Source organism: Antechinus flavipes, chromosome 2, assembly GCF_016432865.1.
Source record: "Antechinus flavipes isolate AdamAnt ecotype Samford, QLD, Australia chromosome 2, AdamAnt_v2, whole genome shotgun sequence".
NCBI classification, from domain to species: domain Eukaryota; kingdom Metazoa; phylum Chordata; class Mammalia; order Dasyuromorphia; family Dasyuridae; genus Antechinus; species Antechinus flavipes.
Window position 1 is genome coordinate 618,633,243 of NC_067399.1, and position 17,399 is coordinate 618,650,641.

At 36.0% G+C, this 17,399-nt stretch overlaps 2 protein-coding genes across 6 annotated transcripts in view; one reads left to right on the forward strand and one right to left on the reverse strand.

The window, feature by feature from the left end:
- Positions 1–17,399, reverse strand: part of WDFY4 (WDFY family member 4) — a 370,289-nt gene that overhangs the window by 50,861 nt on the left and 302,029 nt on the right. The window contains exons 48-51 of the mRNA XM_051981900.1: positions 14,412–14,454; positions 6,671–6,790; positions 5,161–5,278; positions 2,796–2,905 (exon numbers count right to left, since the gene is read on the reverse strand). Of these exons, the coding sequence (XP_051837860.1) occupies positions 2,796–2,905; positions 5,161–5,278; positions 6,671–6,790; positions 14,412–14,454 (391 nt within the window). The remainder of the gene's footprint in view (positions 1–2,795; positions 2,906–5,160; positions 5,279–6,670; positions 6,791–14,411; positions 14,455–17,399) is intronic.
- The window catches only part of LRRC18 (leucine rich repeat containing 18), a 32,380-nt gene continuing 30,796 nt past the window's right edge, over positions 15,816–17,399 (forward strand). For 3 of the 5 annotated variants that reach the window (XM_051981895.1, XM_051981893.1, XM_051981897.1), the window contains exons 1-2: positions 15,816–15,832; positions 16,632–16,715. The gene's annotated coding sequence lies outside the window, so the exon portion shown is untranslated. Of the gene's footprint in view, positions 15,833–16,631; positions 16,716–17,399 lie in introns of those variants that run through there. The other 2 variants (XM_051981894.1, XM_051981896.1) reach the window with 2 other exon arrangements.

Here is a 17,399-nt window from a genome sequence, read left to right on the forward strand (position 1 = left end):
TTTTATCTATGTTGTTTCACCCATTAGAATGTAATCTCCTTGAAGACGCTGTTTTTGCTGTCCTTTTATACTTCTACTGTTTAACAGAATGATCCACATATAATAAGAACTAAACAAATGTTTATTGATTGATTAATTAAAATAAAGATAGAAAGACAGCTTGGAGTCTGATTAGAAAAGGCTTGCTGGGTCAGCCCTTCAGTTTAGATTCTGTCTGAGGGTAGGTCTGAGAGATTTCTTATGAAACAATATGAACAAACCTTAATTTTTTCCCAGATTATCTCTAAACTGAAGCATGCTAGGTCAAAGCTCTTTCTGAGACTGCTTCAGGGTGGACTGAGGAGTTACACACAGAGATGGCTTTTCAGAAGCAGTATTGGATACAAGAAGGGAGGAATTTTCTCTATTTCTCTCCATACCATGTTCTTTAATGTCCAGTTGTATTCAATATTCTTCTTACAAATGGTAGCAAATTCTTCAATAGCATCATGCCTTTAAGGGGGAAGGTGAGGAAAGGATGCCAGAAGGTCTACCAGGGATGTGAAATTTTTACTGTTTGTAGCTCATAAAGAAAACACTTTCTAAAGCATTGTGAGTTCCTTGACTGAAAGGTAGCAACTGAATTCATTGCCATTGTTATCATCAACAACCACTCCTGCCACCATCATTTCTTGGGCATTGATGAACATCTGGAAGGAATTACTGGCATGGGCTATAGCTTAGGGATTATTAATTCTCAAAACCAAACTTGCTTAAAATGCTTGTTGCCTTGGAGAGACTCCTGGGAAGCATATTTATTATTTTTGAGTGGATTTCTAGGGAGCGAGGAGTTATACAATGTCTAGACAAATCATTTGGTCAAGTGAATAGATGATTGTGCCAAAAGGAAAATACTCAAAGGATTCTACTTCTTATCTTGAGAAAGGAACTCAGCCTTTTTCTTCTCATCCCCTTCCCATCTCACACTGGAGTCTTGATCACAAAGGAAGATTTACAGTTTTAAACATTGAAAACTATTAGTAACAACTATATTTGTTGCTTATAATTTGGTAGATTGGCAGGAAAAAGCAGACTCTAACAGATTAGGATGGATCACAATACACAAAATACAATCAGGCAGACTTTTCTCTGACAAGCCAGGTTCAAAGCTCTGCTTTGAAATCTTATCACTTTGTCATTTGTTTCAATGGGACGAATAGTTTCCCTTAATGTTTAAGGCTAAAGTCTGAGCTTCTGCAATATAAATATAATAGATTAGATCTATTAAACTGCATTATTATAACTTGTTTTGGAAAAAGAAAAAGCTGTAATACATGAATCAGGAACTCAAAACAAGGACAGAATATTTATAGCAAGAACAAATGTACAGACAATTGTCCCTCTCTGCAGCACGTACTGACATGTGAGTGCTTGTGAAAAAAGAGGACAATTTAAGGCCCAAATGTACATACACTCAGATCCAATAGGTTAGTTAGATTTTGAGCCAGCTCAGTATAGGTCTAATTTGAAGTGAAGTCAGAGGATTCAAAGCAACTTAGGAAAACTCAACTGGTAATTCTGCTATTTAGAACTATTCTATAGTTCTCCATCACCTATGAAATAAAATCCATATTCCTTGGTTTTATTTTTCAATGACCTCAAAAACAAACTGGCTTTATTTTTAGCTTTTTCTCTAGCCACTCCTCTACCTCCAGCCCCCAAGCTTAGGCCCATCAGACAAGCCTTCTACCATCCTGCCTCTGTGCCTATGTAAGACTATAGTTTCTAACTAGAATGATCTCTTTCTCTATGTCTTGGTGTTAAAAATAACATATTATGGGAGGTTAGGGACATAAGACCTCTCTGATCTGAAAATTATGCATAAATGTTTTTGGCCCTCCCAGAGAAGAAGTCTGACTTTTTTCGGTTTCTTTTACAGTGTGTTTGGAATACCTTATTTGTAAAGTTTGGGTTAAGTTTTTAGTTATAGGCTCTGTATTGTTTGTGACTTCTCCAAACCACCCCAATAATTCCCCTTGAATTTTCTATGCCAATCAGTGATATAGCAAAACTATGATGGAGAAAATCACAGTGTGGAAGGGGTAATTGTATTCATCCTTTAAGATTCAGTTTATATGGCATCTCCTCCAAGGAGCCAATCCCAATCTCTCTGTTGCTGTTCAGATGTTCAGTCATGTCCAACTCCATGTGATCCCATGGACTTTTGTCCATGGTGTTTTCCTGGCAAAGATCCTAGAATAGTCTGCCTTTCGTTTCTCCAGTGTGTCCCCATTTTGCACATGAGGAACTGAGGCAAATAGGGCCCAGGGACACACAGCTAGTTAAGTATTTGAGGTTAGATTTAAACTTCAGATTTTTCTGACTCCAAGCCATATATGTTATCCACAGCATCATTTACTTAGTTAAAAATGACCTTTTAGTTATTTAAGACTTTGCATCATACTTTACCCCTCCTGTGGATTCCTTATGTCCTTATTTATATTAATTATCGGTATAAAACACATATCATAATCTCCTTATTAGATTGAAATTTCCTTGAGGGCAAGGAAGTATGTCATTTATTTCTGAATTTTCCCCAGCTCCTGGCAGTTCTTGCCCTTAGAACATACTTAAATGCTTGCTGAATTTGTTAGATTGATTTTACCTCACACCTTATTTAGGATGAAGGCTCTACTTATAGAAGTAAACTCCAGGGGTCACTTCTAGCACCAAACACTGTGATTTCCAACAGACATTTCCCTTCTTTAAAAAAATATGCCTTACTATTAGTCTCTGAGGGATACATCTGTGTTTACCTGTAGAGAGCAGAAGGTTTGGGTAAATGGCTTCATTCGAACCAAGTAGGAGGCGATGATGATTGCAGAGGAGTAGTGAGTGCAGTAGTGACACTGGACTGAGAGGTCTCCTGTGAATGAGATTAAATGTAATTTTACATTTAGGATTGCACAGATGGTGATAATACATGACATTTGCAGTTGGCCATTAAGGAACAAAGAACATGAGGCAATGTTGAAAAAGCATCAGAAGATAACCAGGAGGAAAATCACTATTAAATATCGCTAGCTTCATATATTTAGACTGATGGATGGTGCTGTCAATAAATGAACCCTTCCAATATGTTCAGTAGTTCAGACTCCTCCCATTCCTATCATCTATCTTCTTTCCAAGGTTCCTGTGAGGAAAGTGCTTTTTTCAAAACATCACGTGTATTGCAAAGATAAAGTGACAGCAGTAGGTAATTAGAATGGTGGTAGCAGTTTGAGGATAAGGGAGGTAAGGATTCTGAGGAAAGGGAAAGAAAAAAAAGAGGAAAAGGTGATGAAGAGTAAGAATGTGGAAGATTGATGGATCAAGAAACATTTTTTATGTGGGGCAATTGGAGCTTTCTGAGAAGAGGAATTATATCATTCTTTGCATTTATATCCCCACCACCTATATGCTTTCTGGCACATAGTAGGTGTTTGTGATTGAAGTATCTTTGTCCCACGCAGGTGTCTCACATCCCTGAGATTCCATCATCGATAAGGGTATGTGAGTGTTGGATTCAGAATCAGGAAATCTAAGTATAAGTCCTTGCTTCAATATTTAATAATTGTTTGATCTTTGGATCATTTGCCATTTTTAGTCCTTAAATCCTTCATCTTTACAAAGTTTGTTTGTGATTCCCTCCTTTGTGGGACAAGCTACCCTTGTCTATCTCATTTTCTGTCTACCTATGGCCATGGTTGGAGGGTTGGCATTTTTTTTCTTCTAAACAAGGTGCTTCTTGTCTCCCTGCCTCAAGGACTAGTTAAATACCCTTCTAGATTTGAAAGCCTTCACCTAAGAACAGAACAAGCTAGAGGAAGAGATTGCAGACATCACTGATTTCTGTAAACTATTTATTTTCTTTGATTGCCTTCTTTATGTTTGCTTAGGTCCTCCCATACCTAAACTCAATAAATAAATATAAGTAAACTAATCCTGTATTTACAATTACAGACAATTCCCAGAAATGGATTGTTGCTTATATCATTATAGCCCTAATACAGAGATTCCTTTGTAAAATTTCTCAAAAGCTTGTGCTAGCTGGAAGAATTGAGACTAGAGCTGGTTACAAAGTTGGTACCATCAAAAGGGAGTCAATTAAGCTACAAAAAATGACAGTTTAAGCTCAGGTTAAACTAAGGAAGTAAAGACAGCCACCTCCTGACATCTGGACCTGATTCCAGGGAAAAGCTGGATTATGGTGGTAGCCGTTTGAGGATAAGGGAGGTAAGGATTCTGAGGAAAGGGAAAGAAAAAGAAGAGGAAAAGGTGATGAAGACTAAGAATGCGGAAGATTGATGGATCAAGAAACATTTTTTATGTGGGGCAATTGGAGCTTTCTGAGAAGAGGAATTATATCATTCTTTGCATTTATATCCCCACCACCTATATGCTTTCTGGCACATAGTAGGTGTTTGGCATAAAGATAAGATAAAGGGGACTTCTCATCCTAATTTCATGTCCAAAAGAGGAGGGAAGGGAAAGGAGATATATGTGTGTATAGTGTCTACTGTGTGCTAGGCACTGAGCTAAGCATTAATTTCTCATTTGTTCCTCACAATAACCCTGCGAGATCAGTGATGTTATTATTCCCATGCGATAGTTGAAGAAACTGAGGCAGATAAAGTGTGTGACTTGCCCAGAGTAACACAGCTTGTTTGTGTTTAAGGCTGGATTTGGATCCAGTCTTTCTGACTTCAGATTCGGTGCTCTATGTACTGCTCCACCTAAATGCCAGAACAATCTTTTTCCTCTATAAGGAATTTGGAGTGGAGAGACCCAGTTAAAATCTTGACTCTGCTGTGAACTAATGGTATGACTTTGATTGGAAAAGTCATTTAGCATCCTTTTAAATTTTCTCATGAGTAAAAATGAATGTGGTGGATGAGAAGATCGCAATCCCTTCAGATTGAAATCCTATTAACTATGCAGTTTCTCCAGACTCTATAGTTTCAAATACACCTGGAGGGAGTAATAAACCCAAAGCTTAGTCCTTGTGCCCAGGATTCACCTGGAGACCCCCAAACCAACTTGACCTCTGCAATTTTGCCTAGAGTAGACCTATTAACAGCAAAAAATCTAACATTCAACATTTAAAAATTTAATTGCAAAATTAAAATCAGAATCACATACCTTCATTCTTTTCAACTTCTTTGTATCTCTGGATGAATTTCAGTTTCCTTTCTTTGGTCTGGGCCCCCATAGGCTTTGACAGATCCCGAAATGTCCTGGGATTTGTGAAGTTCAAAGCCTAGAAGGCAAATATGTAGTTCTAAAACTCACGGAGACCCATGGGTGCCCCAGCTCAAGCTCTGGGAGGTTACGCTGTCTAGTTTTATGGTTCTCTTTATTAGTTTACTGTCATTTGGGTTGACCCCTTCAGGTGATTAGCAAGTTTGCATCTTGGAGTGCTGTGGTTTTATGGCTGAGGAGGAAGTGACCCCAGAAAACATAATAAGAGAGAGATGGAAAATAAGAGGTGTGAGAAATTAGGTTCAGATCGAATCTGTTTTAAGTTGACCCACATCAGGAGATTTCATGTAGTCATAGGAGCAGAAAGATTTGAGGAGTTTGTTTTATTTTGTTTTTCTTTTAAATGATTTGACATTTGCCAGGTATTACTTCAGACTCATTGAATACCAAAATATTATTAATTTTGACAGGGTAGGCACTAACTGAAAACTAAAACTAATAATTTTGAATTCCAATCAATGAATTCAATTCTGTGAAGGCAACTCTTTTTGTAAAAGTCATCTTCCCTCTTTGATTCAAAGACAAGTCTACTGTTTTCAAGGAATGAAATCATCCAAACAGTTTCAATGTAGCATCAGTGTATACTCTATGACTATTTTCCAATAAACAAAGAAATAGATTTTTGGGACCAATATCATAAAGTAGAGTATATATATATATATATATATATATATATATATATATATATATATATGTATATGGAATCTGAGGTCCTTAGGCTCTCTTCCTTTTAGCCCCTATAAATAGGGAATATAAAATAATATCACATCTTGGAGGAAATCTATTTGCTTGGATAATGATGGGAAACTGGAAAAAAATAAGATGATGACTGATGAAAAAAATCTTGGAAGCTGTTTTGTCTTCCTTTAGCTAGGGAGAATAACAAGGTAAAGAAAACAAAGAAAACAGATTCGACAGGCTTTTTCCAATGTCCACTCAATATCATAACAAAGGTTAACAAAAAGAGCAGATAAATGATGGGACAGAAATGAGGGAGTGAGAAGCATATTTTATGGCCACTAATCAAATTTATGATCTGAATATCTGGGGCACTGGATCATCTTATGAAGTAAGAGGAATCACTACAAAGGTGGGGAGAGAACATCTTAGCTACTTAGTGAAGAGGACAATCTTGCCAGAAACTGGGCATGGGTTTACACAAAGAGATCCAGGGAGGACAGTGTCATCCTTGTTGCATGATTTTGTGGGTAGAAAGAAGAATTACCCTATAGATGCTTAAACAAACTTGCAGGAATTTGGTCTGGGTTTGTAGTTAACATTTCAGTAGAAGGCTTGGTATCCTTAAAGCTGGAATTATTTTACCATTAATAGAAGTAAATACTAAAACAAAGTGGGGGGTGGGGGGAAGCAGTTCTTGTTAAAGATTTACCTCTGAGGTGTAATCAGCAAGAATCCAAGGAAACACTGGGTACTGCATATAGTCATTGTAAGTTCTTCCAGCCAAAGTATTTAGATACATGAGATATTCAAAATTGCTTATTTCTCTTTTCTGCCATAAAGAAGAAAAACAATATGTATGAGTCATAATACTGTCTGGGTGGGCCCACTATATATACCAACTTTAGATTCCTCTCAGTTATCTGTTTATGGATTGTATATTATATGAAAGCATCACAAAAATTCTAAAGTAAATTAATGTTAATTCTAGGTCAAGTTTCTCTCTACCACCCATCACATCCCTTAGGTTGCCTTCCTTTGTCATGAACCAGTGTGAATTCCTTTGTCATGAACCAGTGTGAACTGGGGGATGCAAATCTATTTCAATATTAGCCAAAACAAAACAAAATTATAAGAGCAAATATGCTGAGAAAACATGACATCATAGGTTCCAAAGCCAAAAAAAAAATCATTTCTGTTTTAAAAACAATTGTCATTGTTTAGGATTTTAGTTCAGATACTCAAAAGCTGACTCTATAAAGATTAAAAAAAAATCTCAGGTGGGTTCATCCTCTACCAAGATACATTAAAATATAATTTATTTTAAAATGAAATGAAATGGAAAAAAACATTATTTATGGCATTTGAGTTCTTCATCTGTAAAATGAAAGTTAGGATTAGAATACATGGTACATATAGACTGTCTATAATGATCACGAAAAGAATCATAGACCCTCATAGTTTGAAAGTATCTTCAGAACATATCTAGTCCAACTTGTGACTGAACAAGAATCCCTTTCTACAATACTTTGCCTTTTGCTTAAAGATTTCCAATGAGGGCAAAACTAACACTTTTGTGTTCACATTTTAAAGTCAATTCCATTTTGGGATAGTGGGTAATGAGAGTCCTATAGTAAGGTTTTCCTTGCTCCAAACCTTATTAATACATTAGAGCCTTTATTTGTTGATTGAATTGTAATTCTTCTACAGGGCAGGTAATTGTCATCCTTCCTTCTCAGTCTTTTCTTCCCCAAGTTAGACAGCCCCAGTCCACTCTACTGTAGGCTTTCACATGGCATGATCTTAAAACTTTGCCCCACACTGGTTGCCCTCTCATGGGTTTATTGGTGTCATTCCTCACTTTGTGACATTTATTGGCAAGGAAGTCCCAATTAGGAAGTTTCAAGATCTGTCCATTTGTTCTCTCATTTTAGAAGTTAATTTTTTTCTGTCTTTGTTTTCCCAGCTGGAATGGGTATTCACTAATTTGAGGTCCTCAGCTTCTACAATAAATAATTATTAATTTGTGACTGTTAAATGTATTTGAAGAAAAGTAATTTAAAAAAAAGTCATGTAAATGGTCTCTGGAGAAAAGGGTCCAGGTGCAATGATGCATTTAAACGTGGTCTAGAGAAAGTTATCCATAGACATTCTCATGTTTATTGGGGATTAGAGGTTTGCTGTCACTATGGAAGCTTAACTTTGTACTATGCTGCTCTATTTTTAAATGTTCTGCATGGATTCAACCCTTAGCCAAGATTGTGGTACATTTATTTAAAGGCAAGAACTGAATAACTACAGAAAGAGCTGCTGAACAATAGCAATTAGGTCTCAAAACAATTCATTCTCTATACATGCAACAGGATCTCAGTACCCTCCCAGGAGGCAATAGCTATCAATGGCCAATGAAGACTAGCTCCCCCGTAATTGATAAAAGACCATTGTTCCACCCAGTAGAAATGCTGGAGAAACAGATTTTTAACAATAGCAACAAGAATAAAAACTTATTAGTTACTCAAAGGAATTGGCTATTAGGAGAATCATTGTGCCCTGGTGGAGGTAGATAGAGAGCTAGTCCTGTCCAGCTGGGTTCAAGTTCCTGACAAACAGGGCAAGTGTTTTAGCCCTGGGCAACTCTCTAACCAGATAAATTAAAGAGAATTTTCTGATTGCATCAACGGAGAGTTTTTGCACCAAGAACTTTCACACAATGATAAAATTTCATCACCTACAAAAAAATACCAGTCAGTGGGGATAAGAAGACAAAAAAGGGGGAAAAAAACACTCATTCTATTATGTACCTTGAAAGATTGTTGTGAAGATCAAATGAGATAATATTTGTAAAATGTTTAGTACAGAATCTGGCACATAGTAGGTACTGTATAAATGCTTATTTCCTTTCCTCTCTTTATTAGAAGGATTTAGATATATATATAGGAATGACTGTAATGTGATGTTCTCTGAGAATGGAGAGATTACAAACCAGGGAGGAGATCAAGGAAGATTTTACTAAGAAGAAAAAGATCCTGAGCAGGGTCTTGAAGGAAAAAAAAAATATTTGATGTTGAAGTGAAAAGAGAAGGCACTCCAGATAGGGAGGAGAGCTTGTGAGAATGTGGAGGCTGGATTTGGAATCTTGAGCATGGGAACAGTTCCAAAAGAAGGATTGTTCTCAAGTTGAGGAGGATTTATATTTATTTTTCACATGTTTCTCCATTTACTTCTGCACCTAACCTATGCTGGTTAATATTTAAAGATGGATAGTCAAGAAAACCTGTGCTGACTAAAATTGAATCAAAATTCTTGAGAAATGAAAGTCTACTGTGTCTTGATTCCCTTCCTCCATAATAAAATAAACTGCATTCTTCCCTTCATGTATCTGTTTGTGTGTGTTTGTTTTGGGCATACTATTTCTTTGCAGTAACTCAATATCCTGGTACTTGGGTAAAAAGGTGCACTCCATCTCAATATCCTACATCTTCATTATTCAAAGACAGATTATATTCACGGGAAATAGATTTGTGTGGCTTTCACCTCCTTGTTACTTATTCCCCCAGATTACTTAAGTATTTGCTGACAATGTCCATTTGCCTTTAAACTCAGATCCTGCCTTCAATGACACAGGGGCAGAGAGAAGGCCTATAATTATTTGTTCTTCTATCCTCAGACTTCATTAAAGCACATTCAGAGAAGCATAATATAAGATATATGGTTCCCATTTTTAGTCAGAAAAATGTACTTTAGAAGATGTGCCAGCTCACTGGTTCTTTTTTTTAAAATTTTATTATAACTTTTTATTGACAATACATATGCATGGGTAATTTTTCACAACATTATCCCTTGCACTCACTTCTGTTCCGACTTTTCCCTTCACTCCCTCTCCCCTCCCCCAGATGGCAAGCAGGCTTATACATGTTAAATATGTTATAGTATATCCTAGATACAATATATGTGTGCAGAACCAAACAGTTCTCTTGTTGCATAGGGAGAATTGGATTCAGAAGGTAGAAATAACCCGTGAAGAAAAACAAAAATGCAAGCAGTTTACATTCATTTCCCAGTGTTCCTTCTCCGGGTGTAGCTGATTCTGTTCATTACTGATCAGTTGGAACTGAATTGGATCTTCTCTTTGTCGAAGAGATCCACTTCCATCAGAATACATCCTCAAACAGTATCGTTGTTGAGGTATATAATGATCTCCTGGTTCTGCTCATTTCACTTAGCATCAATTCATGTAAGTCTCTCCAAGCCTCTCTATATTCATCCTGCTGGTCATTTCTTATAGAACAATAGTATTCCATAACATTCATATACCACAATTTACCCAGCCATTCTCCAATTGATGGGCATCCATTCAATTTCCAGTTTCTGGCCACTACAAACAGGGTTGCCACCAACATTTTGGCACATACAGGTTCCTTTCCCTTCTTTAGTATCTCTTTGGGGTATAAGCCCAGTAGTAACACTGCTGGATCAAAGGGTGTGCACAATTTGATAATTTTTGGGGCATAATTCCAGATTGCTCTCCAGAATGGTTGGATTTGTTCACAACTCCACCAACAATGCATCAGTGTCCCAGTTTTCCCACATTCCCTCCAACATTCATCATTATTTTTTCCTGTCATCTTAGCCAATCTGACAGGTGTGTAGTGGTATTTCAGAGTTGTCTTAATTTGCATTTCTCTGATCAACAGTGATTTGGAGCACTTTCATATGAATGGAAATAGTTTCAATTTCATCGTCTGAAAATTGTCTGTTTATATCCTTTGACTATTTATCAATTGGAAAATGGCTTGATTTCTTATAAATTAGAGTCAATTCTCTATATATTTTGGAAATGAGGCCTTTATCAGAACCTTTAACTGTAAAAATGTTTTCCCAGTTTGTTGCTTCCCTTCTCATCTTGTTTGCATTAATTGTTTGACAAAGGCTAATTTTTAATTTGATGTAATCAAAATTTTCTATTTTGTGATCAGTAATGGTCTCTAGTTCTTCTTTGCTCACAAATTTCTTTCTCCTCCACAAGTCTGAGAGGTAAACTATCCTATGTTCCTCTAATTTATTTATAATCTCATTCTTTATGCCTAAATCATGGACCCATTTTGATCTCATCTTGGTGTACAGTGTTAATGTGGGTCCATGTCTAATTTCTGCCGTACTTATTTCTAGTTTTTCCAACAGTTTTTGTCAAATAATGAATTCTTGTCCCAAAGTTGGGATCTTTGGGTTTGTCAAACACTAGATTGCTATAGTTATTGACTATTTTGTCCTGTGAACGTAACCTATTCCACTGCAGATCATTGGTTCTGATTGATGATAAAAAAACTCACATCATACTCTGGTTTATTCAGATGCTGAGCTCCAAAGCAGCAAGGCTGATAGAATAGAAACTAGAAGAAGACAAGTGAGGCTTTTTCCCAGGAATGGTCAAAATAAGAGGGGACTAAATTAATTCTACAGAAGTGAGAGGATCTTATTCAAATACAAGATGGAGACCAGAAGCAAGAGAATAGACTATAATCTAGGCTCATCCTAGTTGGTCTACTCTTATCCTTTCATCAATTTATGTGGTCAGCTTTGTCAAAGAATTAGAGCAGGTGATAGGCTTAAGGTGCTGATGGGACCCTGGAATTTGGAATTGTATTAGATTCCCTAGGAAAGATTCAAAGGAGTGAAGGCCTTCCAACACTCAGTCTCCTTTTCTTACCTCAGAGAGACTATTTCTCAACAATCTTCTACTTTTTGTTACCTTGTTGCAAAATTTTCAAGTTATAGTCCTGACTGATGGAGCAAACCATTCATAGCAAAATTTCAGGATATAAAATAAACACACATAAATCATTGGCATTTCTATATGTTACCAAAAAACCCCAGTGACAAGAAATAGAAAAAAAATCCATTTAAAATAACTTGAGATAATATAAAACATTTGAGAGTCTACCTGCCAAGACAAAGCAAGGAATTATATAAACAAAATTACAAAATAGTTTTTATGCAAGTAAAGTAGATCTAAAAAATTGGAAGAAAATCAAATGCTCATGGGTAGGCCAATATTATATAATAAAATGGCAATTCTACCTAAATTAATCTACTTATTTAGTGACATACCAATTAAACTGCCAAGAAATTACTTTATAGAGCTAGAAAAAATATTAACAAAATTAATTTGGAATAAGAATTTCAAGGGAGATAATGAAAAAATGCAAAGGAAGATGACCAAGGTGTACCAGACCTTAAACTAAATTATAAAGTGGTAGTCATCAAAACCATTTGATATTGACTAAGAATTGGAGTTGTGGATCAGTGGAATAGATTAGGTTCACATAACAATCAATGCCTATAGTAATCTAATGTATGATGATAAATCCTAACATTCCAATTTTGGGTGTAAGAACTCAACTTCCTCTATATTAGGAGAACAAAGGGTAGTCTGCCCCTCAGATCTAAGAAGAAGGAAGAAATTTATGGCTAAAGATGAACTAAAGAACACTGTGAAATGCAGAATGGATAGTTTTGATTATACTAAATTTAAAAAGTTTTTGTACAAACAAAATTCAAGATTAGAATAGAAGCAGAAAGCTGGAAAAAAAAATTACAGCCAGTGTTTCTGAGACCTCATCTATGTATGGAGAATTGACTCAAATTTATAAGCATACAAGCTATTATCCAAATTGTAAATGGTCAAAGCATGTGAACAGATAATTTTCAGATAAAGACATTAAAGCCATCTCTAGTCATATGAAGAAAAATAGTCTAAATCACTATTGATTAGAGAAATGCAAATTAAGACAACTCTGAGGTATCACTTCACATCTCTCAGATTGGCTGAGATGTCAGGAAATGATAAATGTTGGAGGAGATGTGGGAAAATTGGGACATTAATGCATTGTTGATGGAGTTGTAAACTGATCCAACCATTCTGGATAGTGATTTGGAACTATGTCCAAAGAGCTATCAAACTGCATACCCTTAGATTCAGAACTCTTTACTGGATCTGTATCCCAAAGAGATTATAAAAGATGAAAAAGGACCCCATATGTTCAAAAATGTTTGTAGCAGCACTTTTTGTAGTGGTAAGGTACTGGCAATTGAATTGACGCTCATTAGTTGAAGAATGGCTGAATAAGTTATGGTATACAAAGGTGATGGAATATTATTGTTCTATATGAAATGATGAGCAGAATGATTTCAGAAAAGCCTAGAAGACATATGTGAACTGATGCTGAGTGAAGTAAATAGTACCAAGAGAACACTGTACTCAGTAACAACAAGATTATGTGATGAGCAAGTGGGATAGACTTGGCTCTTCAATAATGAGGTGATTCAGGACACTTCCAATAGACTTGTGCTGGAGAGAGAGCCATCCAGCATCAGACAGAAGACTATGGGGACTATGGCATTTTCACCTTTTTGTTGTTATTATAATTTGCTTGTTTTTTCCTTTCTCCTGTTTTTCCCTTTTAATGTGATTTTTTTATGCAGCAGGATAAATATTGAAATATGTTTGTAAGAATTGCACATATTTTAAAAAATGATATCCATTCAACAAGGGTATCTTTGTTAAAGCTCTCACAGTAAAAGGTTCAATGTAGTTGTGATTAGAGTTATTTATTTATGTCTTCGGATAGTCACTTTCCCAAGATACATGCTGCAATAGTTTGCTGTTTTCTTTTCTGGCTCATTTTACAGACAAGGAACAGTTAAATGGCTTGCCTAGGATGACACAGATAGTTAAATGTCTGAATCTGGATTTGAATTCAGGACAATGAATCTTCCTGACTCTAGGTCTGGCGCTCTATCAACTGCTCCAGCTAGCTGCCCATATATAAACTAAGGATATTCTAATTTCCCCCATCACCATGGGATTCCTTGTTGTTCTTCCTTTCTCCAATAATGTCCTCTTTCTTTGTCTGCTATCTCTCTGCCTTTGCCTCTGTCTCCATTTCTCTGTCCTTCCTTCTCTGTCTGTTTGTCTGTCTCTTGTTATCTTTTCCCCTTCCTTTCTCCTTTCACTCCCTCACCCATCCCTGTTTATTTCTCTCTCTCTTCCTCTGTCTGCCAGGCTCACAGACATAAACATACACATAAAGACTCATAGTATCTAACAATGTAGAGACGGAAAGATCTTAAGCACTTTTATCCAGTAATGAGAAAAATGAAGCCAAAAATGTGAAGGAAAGGATCTATTCAAAGTAACAAATAGCTAATTAAGTTGAGGAGCAAAGATCTGAACTCCCATCTTCTTCCAGGTCTAGTGCTCATGGACTTTAGAGCGCAGATAAAGGCTTTTAGGAGTAATGTTTTCTTTTGTTAAATGTTGAAATGAACCAAAAGAATGCATGAATTAATTACACACCCTTATTCTTTTCCTTGTTGGAGAGAGAACTATTATTTCCCAATACAAATTTCTCAGTCACAATTTTTTTTCCTTTTTCTTCTGAAATAATACATACCTGCCATTTCTGCAGCATCATCTTCTCTGATCCAGTATTTTTCCTGTAAGAAACAAAAAGATTGACAGTGACTATCAAAGTACTCAGAGAGGCAACATGAAACATATAATTGAGGAACCCGTGCTTAGGTGATACTTGGAGGCTCCAGCAGGGAAGACTTCCTTAGTCGGGCCCATTGATGGTGTCAGAGCCAGCTGACAAAGACCAAGTGGTTAGAATGACTGAGAGATCATTGGCAACCTTCATGTCCCTCTGTCTTCTTTATTTGTCCTCATAAAACACCTAAAATCTGCAAATCCATCACCATTCCATGAAAGTAATCCTTTGGGTGAACTCCCCTGTCTTATAATTTCCGAAAGTGTCAGTCATGGATACATCTTTTGAGAAAGTCTTGAGAAACATTAGAAACAAAGATATTTTCCTTTGCTATTGCCATACATATATTTCCAAATCAATAGCAGGAAGTCCTGGTAGTAATAACTGATGCATATGTGTGTATATATGTTAATATACACACATATAAATATATATGTATATGTGTGTTTGCATAAACATACGTGTATAAATAAATATGTGCACATACGGTTATGTATGTAGGCATGTCAGAATATATGTATCTATACATGCATATATTTAAGAATTGCAATAGCCTTGTGAAATGATTATTACAAGTATGATTATTCCCTGTTTACATATGAGAAAAATGAGTCTAAATAATACAATCAGTAGATTCAGCAACAAGAGAATTACCAAGGCTCTCGTGATTCCTTAATTAGATCTCTTTTCATTTATCATGCTCCATTCCTCCAAGCTTTTTGCACAACTTTGTTTCTATGAGATGGAGACTGGACTTGAGATTTCATTAATTTAGGGCGTTTCCTCTAGCAATGGGCACCAGCATCTTCTCTTTATCTCAAGACTGCTTAGAACACTTGGGCATTAAATAACTTACTCAGGTTCACACAATCCATATAACTCAGAGATGAGACTTGAACCTTCTTGGTTCTGAGACTAATTGAGTGAATAGAGACTGATCACTATGTTAAGCTGCCTTTTTCTCTCTTTCTCTCTCCCTTTCTTTCTCTTTCCTTTTCCTAAATGTATATCACATGTATAAAATGCATATTATATATAACAAAAGCACAATACATATATACATACACACATGTACACACACATGCAACAAACACATGGACACATGCATGTACATATACATGCAATACACCTGCATATATACACACGTGCATGTGTGTGTGTTTATGATGTTTCAGGTTCCCAAGGAGACTAAAATTTGCCTGAGTAGCTATCAATTTAATCTGTTTTTTTGAACACGGTGACCAAGCCCAAGGCAAATCTCTGCCTGCCTCAGGGAATGTATATAATAACTCTCAGCCCATGTAAGGCTTTATTTACATGATGTGGTGAGTGTCTATGACCTAGCATTATAGAATGAGTTTATAGCAACCATTCACACAAATAACAACCCCTTTCCTTTCTGATAGGGGAAAACAATCTATTCTTAGTCTGAGATTCTGCCTTGTGTGCAAAAGGCTAGGCCATGAGGAAACGGGATATCATACAGAGTGGAAAATAAACCCAGATGCTTATTACTGCTCACCATAGTTTGTTCATTTCTTCCAATGGCTTTATTTTGAGATTCAACAATTTTGGTTTCCAAATAGAATCATTAAATCAGTTTATTTTTATTTACCATTTATATAGCTCTTTTTTTTCATTTCCAGAGTAATATACTTTATGATGAATTATTAGATTTATTTTATTTCATGGAGCCCCTATGAGAAAGATCAAATATTTCTTTTGAGTTTTCAGGAAATAAAATTGAGACAATGAAAGGGGGAAAAGCCTTAATTTTCAAAAAGCTGAGTATACAATTGCAGCTTTCTAAGTCTTTACTGCAACCTGTTTTTCCAGTACCTTCTATCCTGGGAAACGAGGTTCTAGTAAGATTTTTTCTTGAACAAGTACAAAAGGTGCTGATGGTAGTCATTTTCTTTCAAGATTTACTGTTAGGTGAAGAAAGATAAAGAAAATGTATAGTCTAGTAAAACTGAGAGGGTATTTTGTTAATAGATCCCGTGTAAAGATACCACTGCCCTACTTTCCTGATCATTTAATGACTGGAATTATGTCTTCCTTTGTGACTTATTAACATGTCACAATGTCAGGCATAACATCATTTCTATCTCTTCACTTTTTCAGTCTTTTCTCCACCATAAGCTGTTGTTAAAGGACCAGAATTTCCACCACCTCTTACTGCCTGAACTAAGAAACAGACCAGTATAAGTGAGTTATTATTTTTAAGAACAAAAATTATTAATTTTAGCAATATTTTGATGTAAGGCAAATATTGTAAAACTTATACAGCTTATTCTTGAAAATATTAAGATTTTAAGTGAAGACAGTTTTCTAGAAACATAGCATACTAGCTCATCCTCCCGTCCCCTTTCTCATGTTTTTCTCTCTACTGTCTCACACATAGAACTATAGAACATTACATATTTTAAGTTCCACATGATTCAGAATCACAGAATCTTAGTTCTAAAGGGGACCTTAGAGATCATCTCTTACTTTCCATCCTCATTTTCCAAAAGTAGGATTTGAAAGCCTAGTAGAGAAGCCACAGTCAAACAGATAATAATTGGTTATTTGACTCTAACTTTCTTTCCATGGCACTGAGCTTTGTTTAGTTGAGAGAACCTTGGTTTTAAAACCTATTTCCTGGGGATTTAGCTCTGAAATAAATCTTTGCACTTTAAACTGCTTATACCTGCAATTATTTTTTTTTATTTTACCCTTAATTTTCTTTATGCAGCTGCCTCAGGCCTGACTTCTTGCTGCTCTGTAGCACAGATGGAAACTAACTCTTCTCTCCAACAGCAAGCTGCCATTATTATTTAGTCCAAATCAAACAAACCTAGGGAGTCACTTACTTTTCTAGGCCAGTGCTAGGCAAAATGACAAAGAAGA